This window comes from Spea bombifrons, chromosome 5 (genome assembly GCF_027358695.1).
Source record: "Spea bombifrons isolate aSpeBom1 chromosome 5, aSpeBom1.2.pri, whole genome shotgun sequence".
Taxonomy (NCBI): domain Eukaryota; kingdom Metazoa; phylum Chordata; class Amphibia; order Anura; family Pelobatidae; genus Spea; species Spea bombifrons.
In genome coordinates, this window is record NC_071091.1 from 14,784,892 (window position 1) to 14,810,240 (window position 25,349).

The window sequence follows — 25,349 nt, forward strand, 5'->3', positions numbered from 1 at the left end:
AGTGTCTATAGGTGTCTCCTCCCCGGCTCCTTCCACAAGTCTTAATTATTCACTCCTTTATAGAATTTACACAATTGCTATTTTTACCCCCAAATCCTTTGCAGTAGGGAATGAAACCAGACTTTATAACTGAATGGTTTCTGGCTGAGCTGAATGACTTGAAGTATAACCCCAACCGCAGGACTGCGCCAGCCCTACTTTAATGGAAAATGGATGTCTCAAACACTAGCTGTGTAATTTTATAGCAGCCTGGTAACTTGAAACGAACCTCCCTCCATCACCCAAACTTATATAGAACACTCTTGAATCCGTTCATTTTTTGCTTATTTCAGTTTGAGACATTTCTTACATTCAAGCCGACATAAATTCACATTCACTGCCGTGGGAATAGCGTGCAGGCGGATGTGGGGTATGAGGAGAAGTTAGCTATGTTCCAAAAGTAAAAGCAGATGGCCGTGGACTTTTCCAGGTGCACCTAGATGGGTATCTACAGCGAAAGGTCACGGATTGCTTATACCAACCGAACGGTAATAATTGGGACAGGGAAATCCATGGAGCGATCTTAGCGTTTGGGTTATAATTTACGGAGGATCATTCTCCAGGATGGACCCATCAGCATACATTATTAATAAACGCAAGATATTTACTTAACCACCGCTCTATGTTTAGTAAATTAAGCCTCTGGGCTGCAACTTCAGCTCTTCTGTTGTGTTTTTTTTTTTTTTTTTTACATTAGGCAGTTGTAATCCTGTGAAGTTCAGTGTTTATTATAACACTTCTGATCCTTAAGATGAACCCTTAGTGAATAAGAGGTGCTCCCCATTGCGTTCAGCCATGTCCTGCGTTCCAATGATAATATATCTATATGGAGGGCAAGTGCAGCTCAGCTCGCGTGGTTCTATGGTCTCTCCTACCTCTGCATAAGCCTTAAGCACCCTTACATTTTCATATACTGGACTCCCTGTTGCGCCCACTTACGGTGGGAGCGAATGTGGTGGCTTGCAGTTGCCACAATTTAGGCCCCATATCACAAACTAATGTGAAAGGCTGCTTTGTTCTACGAGGTAATCACTTAACTGAACTGTTAAGAAAGTTAGAAACTATCCAAGGCCAGTCTAAACAATAACAGTACTCTCCAAGCCACTGGCATTGAGGCTGTTAACGGTGAGCCAAGGCCTGAATGAATGTAACAGGGGACCTAAGAGGAGTATGCTCAAGGCTAGCCGATTATGCTTATATCTTAATCTGTTGTAAAAGAAATGTTAATATTTTGTTGAAAGCAGCTTTGAACATACTTATCCAGCTCCTGGACCTTCCAAAATAAAGGTAACCTAAAGGGACAGTTTAATGTTCCCAATAGCCTCACCAAAGAAGAACGCATATTAAAGTGATTTAGGAGTACTTTAATATGCGTTATGCAAAAGGTTAAAAATGCATTCATTAAAAAACCCAAAACATGACTTAAGGGAGAAATTTTAGATCCCTGCTGCATCCATCATCCAATGACTCTCGCCACCGATTGGCTGCTTGATGTGGAGTGATGGTGAATAAACCATATGTTAGGCGATGTGATCGGCTTAACATATCTCCAGTACAGAAAATACTTGGGTGGCGGGTAAAGAAGCTAATGGATATGGGGGAAGCTCTCTGTCGTATGTACTAAGGGGATACTCCAGCCATCATACACACATTAAGTAATTGGAAAGCTCTATGCTGATATCAGCAGTCATGTAGTTGTTTGGAAGGTGTACTTCAATGCTTTGGCACATCAGCCTAAATTAAAAAGAATCCTGTGAGAACAATCACACTTTACACATTTCAAAGAATAAAAGGGTCTCAAGAAAATAACAGTTTTATCTATAATGACCCATTCCTATAAGAACATTTTGTACATATTTAATGTGTCTTTCTGTCTGGAATATTTACTTAGCTACAGGCCCTCACTGGCAAATGCCTGGTGGGCCGGTGCCAGATTGTGTGGGTCACTTACCTTTTCCGCCACGGGCCGGAGAAGAAAGAAGGACCGTCCCTTTTAAACAGATACTTAGGAAGTGTGTTCCATGGCTTTGATGCTATATAGATTCTTCAGCAAAACTGATCGTTTCAGGGACTCAGGTGTGGGCTTTATCAACTACAACATGAGGTAGCTGATGCGTTTAAATACTTGGAAACATCCCAGAGGTCTTCCTAAAGGGCAGTGCAAGCCATGCGATGTGAGAGGCCGAGTTAGTCCCAAGATAAATTGGGTTGAGAGCGGGGCATGGCTAAACAGCACTCACCTGCCCCCGAAGAGGAGAGTGACCTGGGGGTCGGGGGGTTAGAAGCTTGTGTTCCCAGGTATGTTCATGGGTCAAACCATACGGTCGTTATGTACAACGGAACGTCAATTATGGACAGCTTGAAATTGAAATCTCACTAATTTAACCAACGGCATTATTCCGGGCCAACCAAGGTATTCTTTGTGGGGTAAGGTTAGTGTTTGTCCATAATAATGTTAAAGGTCAGGGAGCTGCATTGGCACACTCCTACCACCTTAATGATTAAACTCCAATGTATCATTCAATAGCAGTGTTGCCAAATAGATCAACATCGCTGTCTTGTGTTACAGCATTACTTTATAAATAAAATGTTGAACTTTTGTTTTGTCACTCAGCGGTATGAATACAAAATGTCCCTCATTTATCTAGTGAGGTCCACAAACACTTCATTTAAATACAGAGTTATACGATTTTTATATTTTGACATAAAAGCTATTGTTCTACAGTGACTACAGCAGGGCTCGAAACCCCCAGGGTTTTGCAGGGTTTGTGCTGGAGTCAGGGTGTTTGTGTATAAATGTGTAGTGCTGGAGTCAGGGTGTGTGTGTGTGTGTGTGTGTGTGGTGCTGGAGTCAGTAAATCAGCGTGGCAACACCAAGTTTTTTTGTTGTTTTTCTTCAGCAAAATATCGAAAAAAAAGAAAAAAAAAAACTTTTGACATTTTTATTTCAATAATAATTCTTGTATAACCAAGCAGTTCATTAAACAGAATGCACAGAGAGGTCATTCTAGCACTTCAGAATTTGGTAGAGTAATGTTCTTACCTTTCTACCCCACTTTATCAGTTCTTCAGTTCATGATAAAGGAACAATTTAATCAGTTTTCAAAGCAACCGAAACTGTATTTACATAACATATGTTTTATGTCACTAAGTGAAGCTTTAGGACGTGTTCTAATCTATAGTACACAATGATATCTATCGCATACATCCTATGGAAATGAGAAATGCAAAGCAGAAATGGGTTTAATGCGCATGCAACAGAAAATTTGCAAATAAAGAAAACTGAAGACTTTTAGGGAGCTAGAGAAAAAGTGTAAAAAAGGCACTTGGGGAACAGGGACCAGATTATATACAGATAAAGCAGACAATATTAAATTTGGTTTTTAGAAAAATTAAAAACAAAACTATTAAAATGCCAGAGAGTTCTTCCTCACAGGTTTTGTGTAAAAATACGCAACAAAATTAAAAATATAATAAATCAGCTTAAAATGGAAACAAAATGTAATTTGTACAGCATAAGTATAATAAGAAAGCAATGCCTAGATAAAATGTCACTTGGTTTAAAAGCAGCAATGCATAGCCTTTAAGATAATGCGTACTTCTTGACAAAACACAAAGTTCCTGTAGAATATAGAGATTTACAGTAAACATTATGATTTGTTTTCTGATTAAGGACTCGTGTGTCATCGTCTCACAGAAGGTTAGTGGTCAGAACCCATGAAGAAAACATCCTTTTAAATCCGTAGTAGCCATTAATTTAATGAAATAATAATAAAAAAAAAAACGTGCTACCACTTTTCCTATTTGTAAAATATGCTTTTTAACCCCCCGGAGCAAAATCTTCCATATTTAATGACAACCAACCTCCTTTTAAGTTTTTGTTTTTAAAAAAAAATCTTTGCAGGGACAATGGTCTCCGAAAAGTAAGCATCTCCAAAGAAAGAATATTTGGCAATTTATTATTCCACTTTGTGGCGAAAATACAAGTCATTTCACGTTAAAAGCCAGAAGTGGCCTTTCTTCTCGTTTTTGCCAAGGGCTTTTTTTGTTTTCACCTTGGTCGTCGGCACAATCATCTTGGAGGGAAAGTTCATGCTCCGGGCTGTTTAATGGCACTGGTGACGAATCTGCAGTTCTTTTTATGGGCTCTTCCTGAAGACTGGGTAGTTGGCCAGCACTCCTCCTTCCCGGGGCTTCAGTAAAGGATCGACTCTCCTCAGGGCTGCAAACCGCAGTTCCACATTCACTGCCGCTTTGGTCCAGGTCCTCCAAATAAACGAGTTGGGTAAAGGCTGTACTGTCTGAGACCATGTCATCAGTTGGCTGGTACTCCGGTACAGTCGGATGCTGCTTGGAGGGGTGATGCTGCCGCACTGAGAACTTATCACCTCTTCCCTTTCTTACAGTTTTTGGTTCATTCATGTCAACACCAGAATCCAGGCTGGCATCGTTACTCCCGTTTTTTCCAGCTCTTTGAAGATCTATATATGAATGTCTAATGTGTGCATTGGATCGCCCATCCAATGACACAAACCAGGCACGGGGATGAGGCATGGGGCGACCCCCACCAAGCTCCATCAAAGCCTTTTCTGTCAACAGCTGCACTTCGCCATTCATTTGGGCAATGGTAGCATCGTTTAAGGAAGCTGGAATGGACATGGATTCTGAAAGAACTGTGTTTTGGACGCTCCATTCTGTTCCATCGCCGTCTTGCAGATGCTGTTGTGACATCGCTTGAGAACTTAACTGCTGATTTTGCATTTGCTGAGGATGTTGCGCATGAGATGACAGTTCAGCTTGGAGCCTTTCTATTTCAAATGGCTGCTCGGCTGAGACAATCAGCGGCTGGCTTACAAAAGGATGTTCTCCTGATAGTTTCATATAATGTGCTGGAATGACCAGGGTAGGCATAACGTTACGGTAAACACTGTCATTCACCTGGTCTACAGAATTGTAGCATATGAGCTGACCCGACCGAGGAAAAGACGTTGGCCTTTCAAGGTGATCCACAGAGCGGGACATCATACATTCATTTGGCCGTCGGTCTATCATCTGCTCTGGTTCAGGAGCAGAAGGCATTGGGTGCGTTTGTTCCTGAATACTTGGTTTGCTTCCTGCCGTAACACGATTGGAAGAAGATTTAAGGTCTTTATCCTTGTTTTCGAACAAAGGCTGACAGATCACTGAATTGTAACTCCTTCGATATTCATCTTTCATGGAAGGTGCATATCCATCTGATATTTCTGCAGACTTCCTTGATTTTAGGAGGAATTGATCCAATGATTTATTGTAGACCTGTCTCAAAGTGCCAGTTGGCGTCAGGTTATCCAAAGACATTCTGCTCTTTTCTTCTTGATGCGACAGTAGCTCCTCTCTGGAGCTAAATTCCTGCGACGTATTATAAGAAGGCTTCAGCATCGGAGTATGAATATCCGCCTCGCCACTAGAAGACATCATCTCCATGTGGACGGGGCTAATTAAGTTGATGTGAGACATTGAAGTGGCCTGATCCTTTTTAGTACAATCTAAGGCAGTGGAAAGCTGAAGCTTTCTGTGATGCTGTCGTGGCTTTAAGCACTTTCGCCTGGAAATAAAAAGAAGAAAAAAAATAGATTTCAACAGCTTTGAACCTCTGATAGGTGAGCAACCAACAGTCAACGGCAGGAAAGTGCTCCTATTGAAATCAACATAAGGGGTTTCTTCTCACTCGCATGAGCATCTAGAGACCCCCCACCTAGATTATAGCTGGGGGACAGGCAAATGCATATGGGGTGTTTCTGCAGAATAGCCCCAATCTTTTGCAAAGGGGGGAACATGGAAATGTCCTAATTTCTTCTTGCAGGTTGACAATATAGCTATGTGTTTTTGCCATTATATCTTGCATTTAAATGTAGAAGAATGGGGGCGAGATGGTACATTTACCTGCAGTAGTAGAGCAGTAGACACAGTAACACTAGCAGTATGAAAGCGATCCCGCCTAAAATTGCCAGAAGAAACATTGTGTGATAGGTGGTCATGTCTGGTGTTACCACAGGACCTGGAAAACAAACCGGAAAAACATTTCAAAGCTCACATAAAACAAACTTATCATCCGTTATCTCATCCACTTCCAGCACACGAAGCCTCTTACTGTTACAGTATGGCTGCTCTAGGAAGAGTGCAAGCTTTCAGGATCTCCTCATGTGGACTCAGGTAGACCAGTCAGCGAGTCCTTCTCATCGAATTGTAGGAGAGGTTTTATGCGACCGACGCAGTCCTGATGTGGCCATAAGCACACTGGACTAACGCCCTGCGGTGGTTTTATTACTAATACATTTATTCGCCAGCTAATTCCGAAGTGTAATCCTGCTATGATTTCACCCATCACACCCAGGCTAGCCTTGATGAAGTGACAAAAACATGGCATTCGAATGAATGAATGAATGAATCTTACCTGGACTGGAGGAAGACATGGCAGCAACCCAATAACCCATCTGTGGGGCAATATATGTCCAGGTGAGCTGGTCCCCCTCTTGCTGAATGATCCCAATGCTACTTTTTAACCATGTTCCTAAAGGACGAAAAGAAATGACAATACAGGTAAAGACCTTGGCAGCATGCTTTAAAATGAAACAATTAAACCTGCTAACCATATATATATTTTTTATTATAGAATTTTTTCTGCATGTACATTTAAGTAAATTACATCTTTCCAATTTAAAACCTTTTAACAACAGATTTTAATGTTGAAGGGTCAGGGAATTTCTAAAATCACCCATCTTAGGAAGCAAAACTTTTTAAAAGTGGATATATATTATTAAAAAAGTATGTATCTGCTCACAACTTTTCAAACGGCACCCTGGAAGTATTATTTGTACAAAAACCCCACTAATTCTTTATGATAATCTGTTATAATTAACAAACCAAGGTCAGCTCCTCCCAAGGTAAATGCCACCCCTGGACTCTTGGAGAGGTTGCATTCATTGTTAAAGCAATGGACTTTGTGTCCCATTCAGTAAATAGGCTTCTTTCCTCACTCTGGATGTTTTTTTCTTTGCTATTTTACTTAACTGAGAGGGTGACCCCATTAGCAGTGGTTAATACAGCGAGGGAATGTAAACATGCATGGGATACATATAAAGCTATCTTAAATCTAATACAAAGGTCAAGGACTGATTACGGTCTGAGTCTTTACATCAGGAATAATGGGCTAAACAGTTTTTATCTGCTATCAAATTCTCGGTAAACAAACAAAGCTTGCAGCTCACAGAATGTCCACTAGGTGGAGCAGCGTGACAAATAATTCTACACTGCTTTCCCCGGCAGATGTGCTTTTACCAAGCACAATGCATTGTGAACATTCTAAACATACCCACGTAGAAGGAAATATACATTAATAATCAGTGCTAAGTATCCAACAATATTAGTAAAACTAAAATTCTACCGGCTGTACATGATTTCTGTTTCAGACCAAAAGCAGCCGGAGTGCCAGATGCTGTCTGTATTTGGAAGCAAAGTAATAGTTTTTATTGAATTCAGGAAGGAGAGCTTTGAGCATTGGGCTGTTCTCTATAAACATGATCTGCCTCCCGGGATTTGTCAAACCAGATTATAAAGTATTTTCTGAAGTGATACGTTTGTGGAGATGAGGCAACCGAGCCCTGCCAAGCCATTCAACTCGCATGTAATCTTCTGGTTCACACATGATACTCTCTCACATATGCAAGGACTTCATTACGAGGCTTTACTTTCTCTTTATGTATATGTTCCTTTAAGCACAATGTCATTTTCCAATACGTAGAATAGGACAATAATTACGGAGGGGACCGTGGCCGTGTTACACAGTGGCATCTCATTAGGACTAGTGCGATAATGAAGACACAGGGGGTCTCTATGTTTTGAGATTTGAATCCCACCGCTTCTTATCTGTTCTCTAATCGGATGTCAACCAATGCGATTAGCCAGACACAGGCTGTTATCCCAATGGTCGTATTAAGATGATGGCAATGCTTGCACTGTTGATGCCACGTTGGCCCCAGTCATGGCCCCTGTGGTTTCAGGGTATTAGGCTGGAAGATTAAGGCATCAATTTATACCTCTGCATGTTAACCTGCGTTTGCCATCAGCCATACTGTGTAAAGTGCTGCGTAAACTGTCAGCACTACATTAATGAATTAGAAGTTTGATAATTCAAACAAGCACAATTGTCACTTTAATAAGCAAATGTCATTGTGATGGTAATGAACACACTCACAATATGTTCCTTGGGCCCTGAAGCCAGTGTTTTTAATCCACTTCGCTATCTCTTTGCGAATCAAGGAGCTTTCCCCCTGCTTTCATTAGAGAGCAGAAAGGTGGAACTCGCATGTACACGGTTCAATGGCCATGCCTGCCGCCCAGATGACAGATCCGGTCCCTTATAGCTAAAGGAACAATGGCCATTTCTGTAATTCTAATGAGGCTTTCAATAGACAAGAAGAGCGATCGAAGCAGACTGTCCCCCACGGGCGCTCTCCTCTCCAACTCCCTCCACCTGGTGCTGGGAACCCCAGACTCGTCCCCCCCATCTATCTGCAGATCCCCAACCAAGAGAGTCAGTTACAGCTCTTACTCTTTATAAATCACTTGCTTCCCACAGTAGAATATGTTTCTTGTCGATATTCCCATGCAGAGCTACTTGTAACCCTGTTTGCGTGTAAATATTTAATAATCTCCATATATCACAGCCTCTCTTTTGAGCTCCGTGGTATAATCTGACAGCCCCGCTTGCCATCTGACATTGCACTAATTATTCTGCTAATATCAAATTAAAGGAGTGTCAGATGGGATAAGCACGAACCTTTCACTCACTTTTAAATACATCTAAATATTTATGATCTCTAGATGTCTGCACCCCCCCCCCGCGAGCAAAAGGCAAGACTTTGTAGTGTAAATAAAGACAGAGAATAAGGGAATAACAGTTACGCTCTCAAAAATGATGACATTTGTAGATGTTTAGCGATGTTGGATATCAACGGAACAATGATGAATAATGCATTATCCTGCATAGAAGGTAACAGATAAAGCCTGCAAAATGCACAATCTACATCAGGAACCTAAAAATAGGAAACCATTTATGAAATATGATGCGATTTCTCTTTGAAGCGGACGCATGTGTGTGATTATATATATATATATATATATATATGCCATTTCAGTAAAGTCCATTAAAATTTACCAGGGATATATTCTCACTTGCTTAAATTTTGGTTCCTTAGAAATTAACCCACGATGCACTGTTGGCCCCGTCAGAATGCCGCGTGCCATGTATCTGGTTGCCCTTGGCTAGCTCACTATATATCCGTCTTCTCATTTATTCCATTAACCATCCTTTTATTGTCACGAGGGTTTAAAGACCATTCATGACGACAAAAGGAAGACAAGAAGCAGCCTGAACAGATGTACAATTAAACAATTAGCAGGATAAAGCAGCAATTTAAAACATAACGCAAATTAGCCGGTCCAGTCCGTTTACTGCGTACGGGTATAATTAGCACAATTATTGCTTTGCTGCAGGAAAGGGTAAGGACTGCTCCTTTAAAACACAGGACAGCACATACCAACTGAAATCCGCAGCAGGGACCCCCAACCTCTCCGGGTACCTATTATGGAATCACAAAGATCCACAAGGAACTAAGCTCGGCCAGATGTGCCGACTAAGGGACGGCCACAGACTGTCTGTATAGAAGTATAGGATCTGACGGCAGATAAGAGCCATCCGGATCAGCTACAAGTCTTATAGATCCTGGATATAAAGCGATTACGTAGCGGAAAGTATCACGCGGAGGGAAGATCAGCTAAGTTATGAAACGTTATTGATCTGCCCCACTTTTTAGAAAAAGGCAGATCATGAGCGGCAGAGAGAAACCCCAAAACCTTCAAATGGATGGTGAATTCTAAAAACTGTTAGCCGTTTTCATGAAGAACAAGGAAAATTTCTAGCTGTAACACAATAAAATGGTTTCCCAATGATCAATGATGGACACACGTTGTGTTCATTAATCAAAGTTTACGTTTAAAAGGCTAATTGATCATTAGAAATTCCACTCGATTGAAACATAAGAGTGATGGGAGTGATAAAGGGTTTCTGTACTCCTATGAAGATATAGCATTAAAGATCAGCCATTTCCAGATACACTGGTCATTTACAACACTTACGTTTACACTGTATATCCGATCCATTTCATGTTATTTTAAAGGACAACATTTGCGTTTCTTTAAAACAAGGACATTGCTAAGTGACCCCAAACTTTTGATCAGTAGGTATTTATACACACACACACACACACACACACACACTTTAACTCTCCTCAACATAAGCCCAAGCTTTACAGCCTCTAAACTATAGGTACGAGCAGCTAGTGCCATCACAACAGATAACAAAAGGCTTTACTAAAACAGTAGTTCAACATTTTAACACGGTCAGAACTGAAGGGTTTGAATTAACAGACTAACCCAGGACACAGGCGCAGTTATAAAACCAACGTACGATCGAGACAAAACCTCTCATTATGTGACAAGCTCCATGTGACCCAAACTTTCAGAACCCTCCAGGCAAAATTCTTTCTATTCAGATCCGAGCTACGGTAACATGTGACTGCATTTTGTTACGGCATCTGACAAGGGGGAGAAGGTGTGGGGGGGTATAATTGTGCATAGATACACTGATCCAAAAGGCACTTCTATATGTCCCTTCCTCCACGTCAAACCACACAACCAGATATACCACAAAGAAACATACGATAAACCAACCCTTTTAACACATGCTTAGCTGAATATTCGAATCTTCTTAGCGGTTCACGTTATCAAAGTCTTGTCAACACACACACACCGAAAAACAACTATTTAAAGGAGCAGAGAGGGGATCTAGTCAAGACACCCAAGGAGGTATATGTAGAATTGTAAGTAAAGCATACGGACAAGCTTCAAATAGAACAGCCTGGAGGGTAACTTCTTTGCAGCCCCCTGTGGCGAGTCATTAAAAGCTTCAACACCCACCTCCAACTTTTAAACCGAGGGGCTAGATCTTTATACTGCAGTATTCACATTCAAATGAACATCCATGTAACCAAAAGCACTCGCCCCAGAGTACCGCTGAATAAGCCTGTGCATTCGGCGATTCGTACGAAGCCCGGACAACGAGGACAGACCACCCCCCCCCCCACAAACCGGACGAAAACTAAGCGGAAGTTGCCGTGTTCTGGATCGAAGACAGAAGATAGAGAAAAACGTAGGGAGCTTGAGAGAGAGAGTGACTGAGAATGAGTGAGTAAATGAGAGTGAGTGTGGCCACAGGGTTTAGTTCCTGAATTAAAAATGCCCCCGAATTTTCGGCTGAACCCAACGGACAGAGAACGAAAATTGTTGTCTGAAAAACGAATGTACGAACTGTCTACTGCGAAGCGCGACAGCCTGCAAAAAGCCACTCGTACGGTGACAGCACCTTTGCTGCAGGCGGGAGGAACGCGTGGCAGCGCCTAGTCTTATGAAGTTTCACCGTACGAGGGTTAAAAATGTCTCATCCACTTCATCGCTCCTTTTTACACGAGAGTCATTTCTCTGTCCAAATATCCTGCTGCAATTATATCAGATTTTGCTGAAATATCCTGTTTTCCTCCTAAAACGGATCTATTGGGACAAATTAAGCATTCTGCAATCTAAGGAGATCCATTTCCCAACCTGATTACCGAAGCAGAAGCAAGGAGTAACTTTATTCCTCATTTTCTGCCAGAGCAGGGAAATAAAGCCAAGACTCGAGGACACAGAGTATCCGAGCGAGGAACCGGCCAAGAGCCGCTGCTCCAGCACACCCAGCTCAGTCTCGGCTTCTTCACCCCGTTTCTTAAGACTCAATAAATATTACCGGAGATTTTACAGGAACGCAGCAACTTTATTCTGCAATCTGACAGACTTGACAGACGTTCTATTCCGTCAGAGATCTTTGGTGGGGCCGATACATCAAATACCGGACTCCAGTATGCATGCCAGGCTGATAATGTAACTCATTTCAGGGCAAGCCTGGCAAGGGCAGCGGTTGAAGGACATGTACGTTTCCCAGCATCCCGGCACCTATTTGCATGGGACACCAGCGAGCGAGCATGGAAGGGAAGTGTACACCGTGATGAGCGATAACCCAACATTGGGCCACTTGGCACTTTAGAAAGCCCACCCTAAACGGATTCAATGTGTGGATAAATTACGTGGGTAGCAGGCTGACGGCCGTCTCGGGAACCGGATTGCTTTGCTTCTTTTCGTGACAATCATTAACTGGGGTGTATGTTCCGATTCAGTGAAACGTCCAAAATAACTTGACCCAGAGACGGAAAAACTATTAATGATTACTCAAGGTTTGCCCCCGAGTCTCCGGATCTGTGCCCCGATCTCAGGGTGAAGGGGCATATTCTCACAGTCTCTGAGCCGACTCCTTCCTATCTTACCCTGTGGCGATTACGTCCAAGACTATTAATTGGTGCCTTTGCTCCCAGTAGGTTATGGTCGATATCCCTGCTTGAATGCTGGTGACTCAATTAAGTGTATCTTTAAACGAAAAGTCAAAGTTTCTGTGGGGGATGCCATTGGAGCTATTTGGGTAACACATTTGGCGGGTTATTGAAGGGTTAATACCTCACAAGTCTCACGTTCAGCCCGTTTAGAAAGTCCTCGGATATGATGATTGCACTTTATACAGACAGACAGTCACGGCTTGCTTTATGTCGATTGTCCTCAAAATAGTATTTTATGCCAACACCCGGGACGGGCAACCTTTACCCTCGACAGAGAGCTTAACAACTCAACCGAACAGCTTAATGTGCACCGGGCTATATGCCACGTAACCCGGCTGTGTGATTGCGACATATATACGATTAATACAGTATACTCATAGGGTACTTTAACCACAATGCAAACACTACCAATAGCGAGACCCACTGTGCGATCGCGGGCCAGCCGGTATTATTATTATATATTCGTTAATACTGTGTGAAGATGGTAGCGTATACTGCTGTCTCAGCACCCAGCGGACCCAGCTCTGGGCACTGCTATACGGTCAAAACGTATACTGTCAGGGATCGACTAAAAAACTATAAATCACAATTTAAGACGCAGCGGCCGTGGGAACGCAGCACGGGAGGTTTATTTCCCCATTTAAGAGCTGCTTTAAATGGTGTTTTACAGTCAGGAGGAATATACATAAATCAGGAAACTATTTCCATAGCAACGGCAAAAACTTTAAAAACATATACTGCTCAGCAACTGCTAACCGGAGCTATGAAAATGCTGGAACGTGGGATACGGGATGTCACAGGAGCGCATTATTACCACTCAATAGCTTTTTGTATAATAAAAATGATTGCCCCTGCCCAGGGATTTAAATGGTTACATTGTTGGACTACAACCCTTTTAACCCCTAGTCACCCGTGGGCCCAGCGCTACGATATCCAACGGCAAATCATAAGACTCCGTCGCAGCGCTTGGTACAGAAGCAGTACGAGTTCTGTTCCCGCGTAACGTTGGCTTCTTATGGATGACGTAACGGGGTGACCTGTCTAACGGGTAATTAAACTACGAAAGAGCCAATGGAAAAGCCTCGTCATTCTTGGCAGAGTTATTTTGGATGTGGTTTGTATCAGGGTGCCGAGTAATACTGCGGAATACTGTACAACATACGGACTGTCTCCGGTTATACGCCTTTATTGAGGCTTCTGGTAGGGTTTGGGGGAAGAGCCTGAAGAGTTTTCAGCAAATAACCCCCGGTCTCTGAAACACCAGCGAGGTCAGGAAATCTATTTCCACCGAGAACAAAAGAAACCTCTTAGAAATTCAGCTGACTTCGCTTTATCGCCAACTATCCAGAGTCACACAAAGTACATGCGCTGCGAGGTCATCACCAGCACAAATCTCAATTGTCTTAAATAGAATCTATCATAACAACTTTGCAACGCTTTAAAGCTCTATGCGGAGCGAAGTAAGAATAAACGTCGAGTGCGAGGGTCAGCGGTGTTCAGAACGTAAACAGTCCACGTAGTAATGCTTGGCTATTCAATATAATCAAAATAATGACACAAATATCTACAAGAAAGGGTGAAACAATTGTGTTCTATTACACTTAAATATTTATGTTACTTAAATACCATTTATTCTTTATAATGTCTTTGTTGAGCCAGACCACAATAAAACAATTGGTGGATTTGAAAATCTGGGTGCAGGATAGACTTAGGGATCTCTACAGGTAAAGCTTGGAGGAGAGACGCGATAGAAACATTTAAATACGTAAAGGGATTTAAAGTACAGGAGGGAAGTTTCTTTCAATACAGAAAAGGACATAATCTAAAACCAGAGGGAAGACGGGGCCGAGGATGGACTAGACGGGCCAGGTGGCTCTTACCTGCCATCAAATTCTATGTTTCTATAACAAGGAGGTTTAGTCAGTAAAGGGAGAGTTTTGCTTTAAACTCTCCTCTCTATTCATTACGAAGGGCCAAGCTTCTATAGTGTGAAGGGCTGAGCTGGCCCCGTGTAATGCATAATTAAATGCATGAGGAGGCATTAATGATTTAACTATACATTACACAGGCCTGCAGCAGAAGGTCACTGGAGGGGGCCCTTCACAATGTATAATGAAGTGAGGGAGTTGAAACACAACTGTGTGCTCATCTATCATTTGGTACAGACCTAAAATTATTACTGGATTGGCCATTACCGGAACATGTATACACATACGCACTCACACATACACACGCACACTCCAGAAAAGCACGCAATAAAACAGCAAACATGAAAGTGCCGGTATATTTACATGTCTACTTAAACGTCTCCAAATGGGATCTTTCATAAGCTGGTCTTGAAGTCACTTTATGTTACGTGAATACAGAGAATTCCACAGATTAGAATCATTGGGGTTCTCACCATGCTTCTGGTCGAACCTCCACGCCGGGACATGCGCGTTGTGCTTCAGGTTGCTGGGCCCCGGGAGCGGCACGGTCACAAAGATGGGGCCGCTAACCGGGATGTCCGTCCCATCGCTGCTGAGCAAGTGGATGCTGACAGCAGTCACCGGGGTGAGGTCGATCCTCGTGCTGTTCCCTATAGAATTAAGAAATGTATCGTTAGCAAAGTAACAGAGTCCATGCTCAGCCCACACATTAATACCCACGCAAGAGACATAATAAAAAGACCCTGTCCCAATAACCACCACCCCGAGAAGGGACAGACGTGCCCATGATTATATTAGAAGCATTCTGCAGGGCACAGGAAAGATCCCGTTTAAGGGCATACGATGGCTGAAGCGTCCCTTTGAATTAATGTACGATATAAACATTGAAAGGAACAAAGCATGTGCATGCGCAGTAAATCCGACAGAGCCACCTGCCACAGGAGGGTAAACGGCTTCTGGGAAAGTACACAAAGCTTTCTGTAATGCCCGGAAAAGAATAAGCATTGCTGCCAACTGCTTTACATCATACATGATCCCCACGTGAGGAGCACCGTGGGACCTGGCAGCCCTAGCAGGAGGTTCATACAAACCTTCGACCATTCTCTGTATCCAGTATATTGTGGGCAGGTAAATGACTAACAGGATTGCGGAAAGTGAATTTTAGCCTAGTCTCCAATACTAAATACATTGTTTTCTGCTATTTATAGGATAAACTGTTTTCTACCCTACATGGAACACGCGGCCAAAGGACCCTTATTGTCTGGAGCAGACGTTGGCGTGTTTAATAATGACCGTAAAGACGTTTTCCCCAATATTAACACGGTCCGGGAGTTATACGCACTGTTACGGGCAGCATGCGTATCCACGGCTCGAGCCTTATAAATAAATGAATCATTTTGAAGAGGTATAAGCCAATCATTCTTTTTTGGGATGGATTTCCAGTAAATGTTTTTTTAGGAGCCGAGCCAAAAACTGACCCAACAAGCAATCGTTACTCAGGCAAATGATTGGGGATTCTACTTTCTGAAAGACGGCTGTAATAAGCGCTCAGCGGGATTTACCAATTGATCTTTCCGTGCCCCGCTAGATAAATGCATCGGTATGTGAAGGCACTAACCTACGGCTGGGGGGGAATAAATGAACTCAGCTGAACATAGAAACCGGTATGATCTGTTCTCTCTTTAGCTGGCTGACTAAACACACAATATTATACGTGATTTTCTTAACCTAACAGCGGCCCAATGTGTTATTTTTGTGAAGGGGGTATTGGCTATTTTTTTTTTAAATAACATGATAATCGATAACATCACTAAATTCCTTTTTTTAAGCAAAAACAGTTTTTAAAATGTATATTCCTTAATGATTTGTTTTAATAAAAAAGGTGGACTGCTATGTACTATATATGCATGTGATACTAGTGATTAGGGTCCTGGATCATTTTATCGCAGTTGGTAACGCATCCAGGTAGCGCGCAGCCAAAACCCGTGCCTGCGATTAACAAATGGGTTTACATGAAGTCACTTTATTAGACGGCAGACTGACAAATCTGAAGCTTTATCTCCTTAGCAATGCTCCAAGGCTTCGTAGCAAAGTCATCAGAATTATACAATTAAGGAACAATTAAGAGAGATGAGCCTGGGATTTGGTATCTAGGGGATCTAATAAACCTCCCATGCGCAGAAAGAGCTCCTTGTGACTAAAGGAGAATGTTTGGGGCAGAGTTCCCACGGTTTTCTAAATAAAATACAAGTGGAATGAGAAATACAAGTGGTTGAAAGCGATCCCGGCCCTGCGTACACATCCTCCGCTGCCAAACGCGCCCACAGACCGCCACAGTATTACCAGACACAAGGCAACCGATCCCGGGAAGGTAACGTTAGCACCGGTGATAAAACAAAAGGGTAACTTAATGCTTTCACAAATTAAAATACTCGCATTCTGGGAAGAAAAAGGGGTTATAGTTGGCTGGAAATGGAAACGGTACCATCGATCAACTCATGTAATCCTGACCCAGGCAGACATTTATGGCCTCTCCCAATTACTAAAGAAAGTGCTCATTAAATGGTTAAAAACAAAACAAATACACAGTTTCATGAAAAGCTATCTAAAAAGGGACTCTCCAGCAACTTTTTTAATGGTCCCTTTGAATTTCCAGAGTCCCCTGCAAATGCACCAGGGGATTCAGCAGAAGCCCCTCATAGGGATACCCGGGAACTCTCCTGGTTTTGCCCGGAGACTCCGAGAATCACTGCTTCTCCAGTCACCATGGCGGGGTCCTGACACACCCTACTCCTCATTTCCCCTTTAAACGGGGGGGGGGGGGTTCCCACGATGTCAGTGGCCAGAGCCTACAAGTTCCCAGTTATGTCCATAGGCATTTGCCTCTTCCCGAGCCAAACATCTCCCTGCACAAGAGACACTCTCTTCCACTCCGTTCAAGCACCGGCCCGGCAAACACTGGGAGCAGCGCTCTGGTCACCGCGCACGCTCGGAAACTGATCCCCCCTTTCTTGCCATTGAGGAGGCGGGGGGGGGGGGAGAGCTGCAAGGCTGCAGTTTCTACCTTAGGCGTGTACGTTTTTGTTTCTGGAGAACGAGTATAAACGTACTCACAAGGTACTTTAATACATTCTTATTTGGAAGAGCCGTTAGCGACACTAAACTGTCCCTTTAGAGATATTTGGCGATGTGTAATGTACTGTGATTAGGCGTTCTCCATATCATCCCTCTGATGAGTATACGGTGCAAGAACTGAAATGGGAACTGCCGCCATCACAGATTTACCAACACTAAAGCGCTGCGGAATCTGTCGGCACTTTATAAGTATAATAATAATAATAATAATAATAATAATAATTACAGCGGCTGATACTTCATGTGTGAATCAACGTAGCCGTTTTTCAAGATGAGACCACCCTCTTGCCACATACATAGAGCATCTCTGCAGTCTCCAACCTCTTGTTACCGTGTAACGTGGCTCCCAACGACCCCTCAGCCCAACCGTATCTGCACCATCTATCCAAGGAGGCGCAACAAGACAATCGCTCGTTGCAGCGACGGCCTTAGTATTTCCAGCCCTATTTCTGTATGAACCTCCATACTAACACAGAAAGACGCTGCGGAGACCACCAGTCGCTATATGGTGGGGCCGACTCCAGGGCAGCATTTAGCAACACGGACCACATTATTACCTGTTACGTTCCCATCAGAGCCCAGCAGGTAGGGAAAGCTATCGACTTCCGACGGGCTACTCGCCGCCGTCAAAAACGCTGTAAGATCCTTGTAGGTGGCGTTTCCCGGGAGGCTCAGCGCTCTCCTCTCAAAGTGAACTCGAGGCCGCAAGCGGGAACCTGTTAAAAGATTAACAATTACTGAACCCAACGTCTAAATAATAACGTGATAACCCTACCTGCCACCGACTTCTCCCGGCACCATAAAGTATTCCGTGTATTTGCTTCTATAATACAATAATTCATATAAAGGTTATTTCGGGAATTCGCTGTGTTATTAGAATTTGTGTTTTTAACCATCACTTTTTGGGATGCCCTCTGGTTGTTATCACTTTTATTAATATGTTGTTTCTTTAACAAGCGATTTTTAACTTTGTATTAAAACAGTACACTGAGTTATATATTCTACCGGCTTCCTATTGAAATGTAAAAAATTCTATACAAAAATAAACCAAACGGACACGCAGAACTGGACAGCAGATAAAAACTTTTCAGCCCTCTAGGCTAGCTTTCCCTGATGTAAAGACTCTGATCTTAATGAGTCTCGTCTTAGATTCAGGATAGCCTTCTCTATCCCGTTCATGTTTAAATCCCCTCACTGTATTAGCCTCTACCACATCTGATGGCAGGCTGTTCCACTTATCTACCAAAGTTCAAAAAGTTTTTTTTTTTTTTCTTATACTAAAGTTCACATCTGTCACACATCAGTACAGAACATGCGCCGTGTTCTCTGGGTCCAACAGCTGAGCACTGCCAAGGGATTTGGCTCTAGTAATTATTAGTTCAATTTCAGATGGAAAACAATAGCCTTTTCCCAGATTAATTGAAAGTTTTTTCATTATCATCGAAGGCTGCCTAATACCGTAACACTTCCCTCCTGCGCAAGAAAAAAATCACATCAACGACGGAACTTCAAAATCAAGGTAGAACCACCTGCCCATCCGCACCTGGGACTCTACAAATTTGGGTTTTAAGCCTCAAAAATGGATAAGCTGGCGACAGTGATAGCCAAAGGGTTAATGAATTCACCGGATATTTTCTTTTTTTTTTTTTTTAGTTGACCTCATAATAACTTTATGACAATGACATCCAGATGTGGCCCAGAAAGCCAAGACACGGCAATATCCCAGGAACTTCACAAATTAACATATGGTTCACACATTACCAAAACGAGGACGTTTAGGAAAGAAATCTTGCCTCTCCTAGTATGAAGAGCTTTTAAGGGGGTTGGTGTGGGAAGACCGAGTGGAAAAATCATTTCAAGTTAGAATTTTCATTCGGCCAACTCACGGTCGCCACACAGGTCATCCCATCACCAAAAATTAGTGGTTACGTCATAAAAAAGACTGCCGTCTTTAAAACACCCACCGGTGTCTTTATATGAGGCCAACTGACACCCCAGTGCCCATTCAGCCCCACCAAAGAAAAAATGCTTATTAAACTAATATTAGAAAGAAAAAAAAAAAAAAAAACAGGCTTGTCGTTGGGAGAAGCTGCTGCGCACTGCACCATTCGTTACTCAACACCCCACGCATGCGCAGAAAGTGCTCCCATTTATTTCAATAGGATAACTTTCCTGCTTTGGGTGCAGGAAAGTCAGGGGGCCGTGTACTTATTTGGGGGGCTGAAAGTAAAGAATGAAAATTGAAATGGTTACCATTTGTTGGTCGGGCGGTGTGGGACAGAACACTATCCCTTTAACATTCGGTTATATTTGAGGAGCTCAACTTGAGGGAGAGGGCGAGTAGCAGAGAGCCTCGCCTGGTAACGCATTCCGGTTATTGCATTAATCCCGATCTCCGACATCATCAGAACGATAAAAGAACGGCGTATGCAAAGTAACTTACACGGGGAGAGGGAACAAACTCCCTACAAAAAACACTAACGCTTTTAGTGAAGGCAATTAAATGTGTTTTTTTGGTCTTCCCAAACGTGTAAAAAGGGACCGTTCTCATCAACTCCAACAACAGGTCTTGGGCGTTTTTTTTTTTTACTATATCGCAGTAACTTAATCTTTCCATTTACAGTCACAAGATTCTTAAAAAAGAAATAGTTTGTCTTATATTACCCGCCAGCAGCACAAAATCCCACCGCATCTCCATAACTTTCCAGCATGCGATGATATTTTACATTTTATTTTTTGTTTGCAAGGCTGCACCTTTTCAGAAGCTCCGGGTGTCAAATATTAAAAAGAGAACTAATGTTTGAAGGTCACCGTGACCCTCACCTTGTGACCTTATCCATGCATAATTCTATATGTAACACAATAGAACACAGCACATAATACATGCCTTAAAGGCGCACTGCATCCATCATACGCACTAATGCACACGACAGCCCGGTGCCCCCTTTACATTAACGCCTTTTCCCCTAGAAACGTTAACACCGTTTCTTTTTATTATTAATAAATGCACTCCTTACTGTGCGGAAAATGACAAAGAATCAATAATTCAGAAAGAATCCACCTTAGCAGGAGTATAATTGCTGGAAAAGGCAGCGATCATAATGCTTTAACCCTTTCCGTGTAAGAGGGTGCACAGTATAAAAGCTCTCGGTTCACCCATCTGGCGTTGAAAGGATTAATTAATGACAATGTCCTCATATTGCGCCTCGATTATAGGATATCAGCCTTATTAATGCGCAGCCATCTGCCCAAGGACCACGGCTACAAACATTCGTTGTTAATATCTTAAAGGAGAAAAAAATACATTGTGCATGCACAGTATGCATTTGTTTCATTTCATTTTATCTTGACAGCAGCATCATCCGGAGGTCTGCGCGTTTCTATGGCTTTGGGTTAATTTTGGAATTAAAATTAACGCGAATAATTATTTATTGTGCATCATAAATGAATCAAATCACCCTAAAGTACCTATGACCTCATGCATATCAATAAACAATATTTGTGGGGGAAGCATTGGGGCTTAGGCAGAAAATATAAGCATTCAGCAAACTTCGAGCGCAGTATCTTCCGACAGCAACATTTTAATTGTTCCAAATTCATTAAATGAAAAGAAAAACAAAAAACAGAACGTTTGACACAGCGCCCCCACCCAAAAAAAGACAGGGTAACAGGGCAGCAATATATATATATATATATATATAAAAGAAAAACAAACTAAAAAAAACCCAGAAGGTTTTGGAAACCATTGTCTTTAAACCCTAAAGTAAACGTGTGTATATATATATATTTAATTTTTTATGTTTTAAAGCATTATACAAAGTGGTAAAAGGCTGCATGTCGACTCCAACACCCATCAGCAGACACCCAAGACATAAATCGACAGCTGGCACATCTGTAAATTATGTAACATGATGAGCTTTGTATTCAGCTCTGATTTTATAGCACTCCGTAAATTCTTCATTCAAACTTTATAAGCAGATCTAGCGCGGACGCCGTAACTCACAGCCCACACCGGTACAGGTGATGCCCTCACGTTTGTTGCTGGGATTGAGAAGACAAGTAGGAGCCAATTAGAACGTTTAGGAAAAAAAGGGTATATAGTGAGTTCGATAAAGAGTTACGGCCAGAAGTAACGGTCGCTGGAGATATTTGTTTCGTTAAAACATTCAGAATCCTGGGGAGTGAAAGGTTAACCCAATTTTGGAGCTTGACAAATGAAACAATATTCTATAAATGAAAATATAAATATCAGTTTAGTTTTTTGTTTTTTTATTTAAGAAAGTAGGTTTCAGATGGCTCTACACAGTTCTGCATCTTACTTGGATGCTTATTCAATGTAAACAAACGGATTCTTATTTATGAAACACAGAGCGGTGATAAAAAATGAGAATAATTATCTTTATTATCCCATTTCTGGCAGCAAGTCTAAGTTTTATACGGACCTCGATCTGATGCATAAAGATACACAACTTCATGGAATGTTCCATAAACATTGTGATAATATTAATAGCAATATTAATAAAAAGTAGAAGGCCCTGATATTCCAGATTCCTGATATCTCTTGTTGCAGTTTTTTCTTTTTTTTTCTTAAAAACTAAATAAATAGTAAAACCGGCAGTTCTGTGCCATATATTTTAATAACTGCGTAACCCTGTAATTGAGCAGTAAGTGTAAGGGTGGATTTTAAAGGTCACACAGCTGGGAATGGACTCTTCCATATCACAAGATATATCCCTGCTGTTTATATACAGGCGACTTAATGAAGGATATTTTGTTAACTCATGAGGAGCTAAATTTTCCTCGTGTAATAATCATACCACCTGGGAACTCCCCAGGTCTCACCCAGAGAACCCGGGAAAAGCGACACTTCTCCGGCCCTCCAGGTTGACACTCAAATCCCCCGCGTTGCAGGGTCCTGACATGCCCCGCTCCCCGTCCATTTCCCGCCTTAAACGGGACGGGGTCTCACGACGGCAGTGGGTGGTCCTGGCCACATGCCTCAAGGGAAGGGGTCCGGGTAGCTGGAGCCTAAAAGTTCCCAAGGTATGGTAATAATAGAAAAAATCATCTACCGAATGAAATATATCAAGGGGTTAAACACAGTACAGGGAGTTTCTGTCAAAGTAGCAGAAGCGTTAGGAGAAGACAGCAAAGTCTAAAATTAGAAGGTCAGAACCTTAGCTTTTAATGTCCCCGACAACCCCCTCTAAAGAATAATGCATACTAATGTACCTCGAGTAATTCAATATGCATTCTTCCAAGACAAAATAAAGCACTTACCCAACACAGAAGATGCATCTCTGTTGTAGCAGCTGCCCTCCACCATGATCCAACATTACTTGCCACCGATTGGCTGCTTTAAGCAGCCAATCAGTCACAGGAAAGTGTTCTCACTGGACTCAATGGCAGCCCTTTCCACACGTGGGCCTGAACAGCCCTCCCGTGCCAGCGCTGACTGGAGGCAAGTATAATGCGCAGGGCATGTAGCTGGGGGTGGAAAGGGGCAGAAACTCCCATGCATTTGCAAAATAGACAACACAACAATGTAAAGGGGCCACACAGCTATCATATGTATTAAAGCGCATGGCTGGAGTGCCCATGAAATGCTAGAATATTTTTATTCACAGAGAGGGTGCTTGATAGGCGGTAGACATAAATAAGACTATCCTGAATAGAAGACACGGCCAGTTACCGCGAGAGGTCTTATGCATTAAAGAAAAACCAACAAGACAATTGGATGGCTCAAATTCTGTTTCTTAGGGTGTGCAGATATAAAGAACTTGGCTGACCTCCGTTTAGCCATTACCTCCTCTCCAGGGATGCAGTGTTCAGTATTAACTTAAAGAACTTTCCTACAGCCAGTGTAACCGTTTTTTGGTTTTGTTAACATAATGCAAATGGTGCCGTCCGTTACTCGCACACGTCCCGTTCTCCCTCCATCCAGCTGTGTTTGCTTTCAAATCTTTCTAACATAATTAGCTTAGAAATCTCTCTCCCTAAAGCATAAATCAGGATCACAGCTTCAAGAACAAAATCTCACAAACTGCTAAAACGCATTCATTACCACACACGCAATGTTCTATTTATTAGTGTATATCGGCCATAATGAGGTTTACTTTTCCAGCAGTCATTGGGACGTTCGTATCGCCGCACCATCTAAAAACTACATATAATAATTCAACAAACTGTAGGGCAATATCACTGAGATTCTGGAAACATTAGCTGGGGACTACTTTATCCACACCTTCAGTGGCCAAATCTGGTGAAGGGTCCACATAATATACCAATATTTAGAATTATTGTTAATGATAAAACATTGATCTACAAAGCGAATTTATACAAACCTTGAAATCCTGAGACTATCTGCACAATGTCGTCGTACACCATTAGCGTGGCCGAGTGCTCAGGGAGTAAGCCAAGGCTTAGCGAGGAGAAGACTAAAAGTGAAGAAATAGAGAAGTTAATCAGGGCAGGTTCCGGGCAAAAACACCCCAAAAAAAAAAAAACAAAAAAAACCCATCAGCCGTAACCAGGCCTTGCTTGCACACTATAGTCTTCCCTCGAGTTCAGAGGTATATGGTCACGCTTTGTAGCCCCCCAGCTGTTGATTCCTGACACTGAACAGACATTAGCATCAGGAGGTTTGCAGTTCATAGCTGCCAAGAGTCCCACATTTTTCTGAAGTGTCAACAACTGGGCTTATCTCATTTATTTATTATGGGATGTATACTTTTGAATATTTACTTATGTTAATGCATGATCATCAATTACGCTACATATGGTGCTAGACTGGATTGGTCTTTTGATTGGCTATCCATATATTGATATGTGCTATTTAAACTCTTACTTTTGATTGTGTGGTTAACTTGATAAAGACCTCATATTGTGAGGTCGAAAAGTTGTTGCAGTCTTCCTTTAATAAATCTGCCTGAGCTGGAACCCCTGAGTGCCTGGAGCCTTTATTTATTTTGAACAACTGGGCTTATGTCCTGGGCGTCCGTTCCAGCCAGTGTTCCAGTCTCACCACCGGCAAAACTAGGAACCATACATCTGTTCAAACACACATCTGGGCAATTCATGGGCAGAACACCCTGTCATTTCAACCCCCCCCCCACCCAATCAAGTCACCCCAGTTAGGTGTCCTGGATGTAAAAGTGTTGGTGTAATGTATGAGGAACAGATACTGCTGCTCAGACCACTTAGTGCCACCTGCCCATCTTTAGTTAATTATTCTGAAAGTGGAGCTACAAGACCCAAACTCAACTGGGAGAAGGAAGGGGGTTAAAACCAGTGACCATCACCCAGAAGCCTCAATCACTGCTCAGCCCTGCAAATGTACCCTTCCTCCTACTCTGCAGAATAAAACTCTTCCTAACTAAACGCAGCTTTAGAAACATCTCTGGTGCTTCGCTAGACAGAATACTTAGTTGTTTAAAATGCAGTCTCATAATTCAGGACATGACGGGAACACTTAGTTGGCCCGTGACACATTAAAACCCACGTGGTGCTTCTATGCAAATTGAACATTCAGAGCAAACGAGATCTCCTGTGATTTGCTGGCTTACGGTGCCAGGCGGCAGTTAATGTTTTGTCTTATTGGAACAGCACCTTTAAAATTACATGAAGCGAGACCTATATATCAACAGTCTGGCTGCTTGCCAGCAAAATATCGCATTGAACAGAATTATTTATTTCAAACGTTCAATTATTCCACTTTGTGAAAGAC

General features: G+C 42.3%; 1 protein-coding gene across 1 annotated transcript in view; it reads right to left on the minus strand.

Annotated features, from left to right (window-relative positions):
- Positions 1-3,895: 3,895 nt before the first annotated feature.
- FAM171A1 (family with sequence similarity 171 member A1) overlaps positions 3,896-25,349 on the minus strand; it is a 40,347-nt gene continuing 18,893 nt past the window's right edge. Inside the window, exons 3-8 of the mRNA XM_053466503.1 lie at positions 23,968-24,060; positions 18,181-18,339; positions 14,962-15,138; positions 6,473-6,589; positions 5,962-6,076; positions 3,896-5,623 (exon numbers count right to left, since the gene is read on the minus strand). Coding sequence (XP_053322478.1) covers positions 4,027-5,623; positions 5,962-6,076; positions 6,473-6,589; positions 14,962-15,138; positions 18,181-18,339; positions 23,968-24,060 — 2,258 coding nt within the window. The 3' untranslated portion in view covers positions 3,896-4,026. The remainder of the gene's footprint in view (positions 5,624-5,961; positions 6,077-6,472; positions 6,590-14,961; positions 15,139-18,180; positions 18,340-23,967; positions 24,061-25,349) is intronic.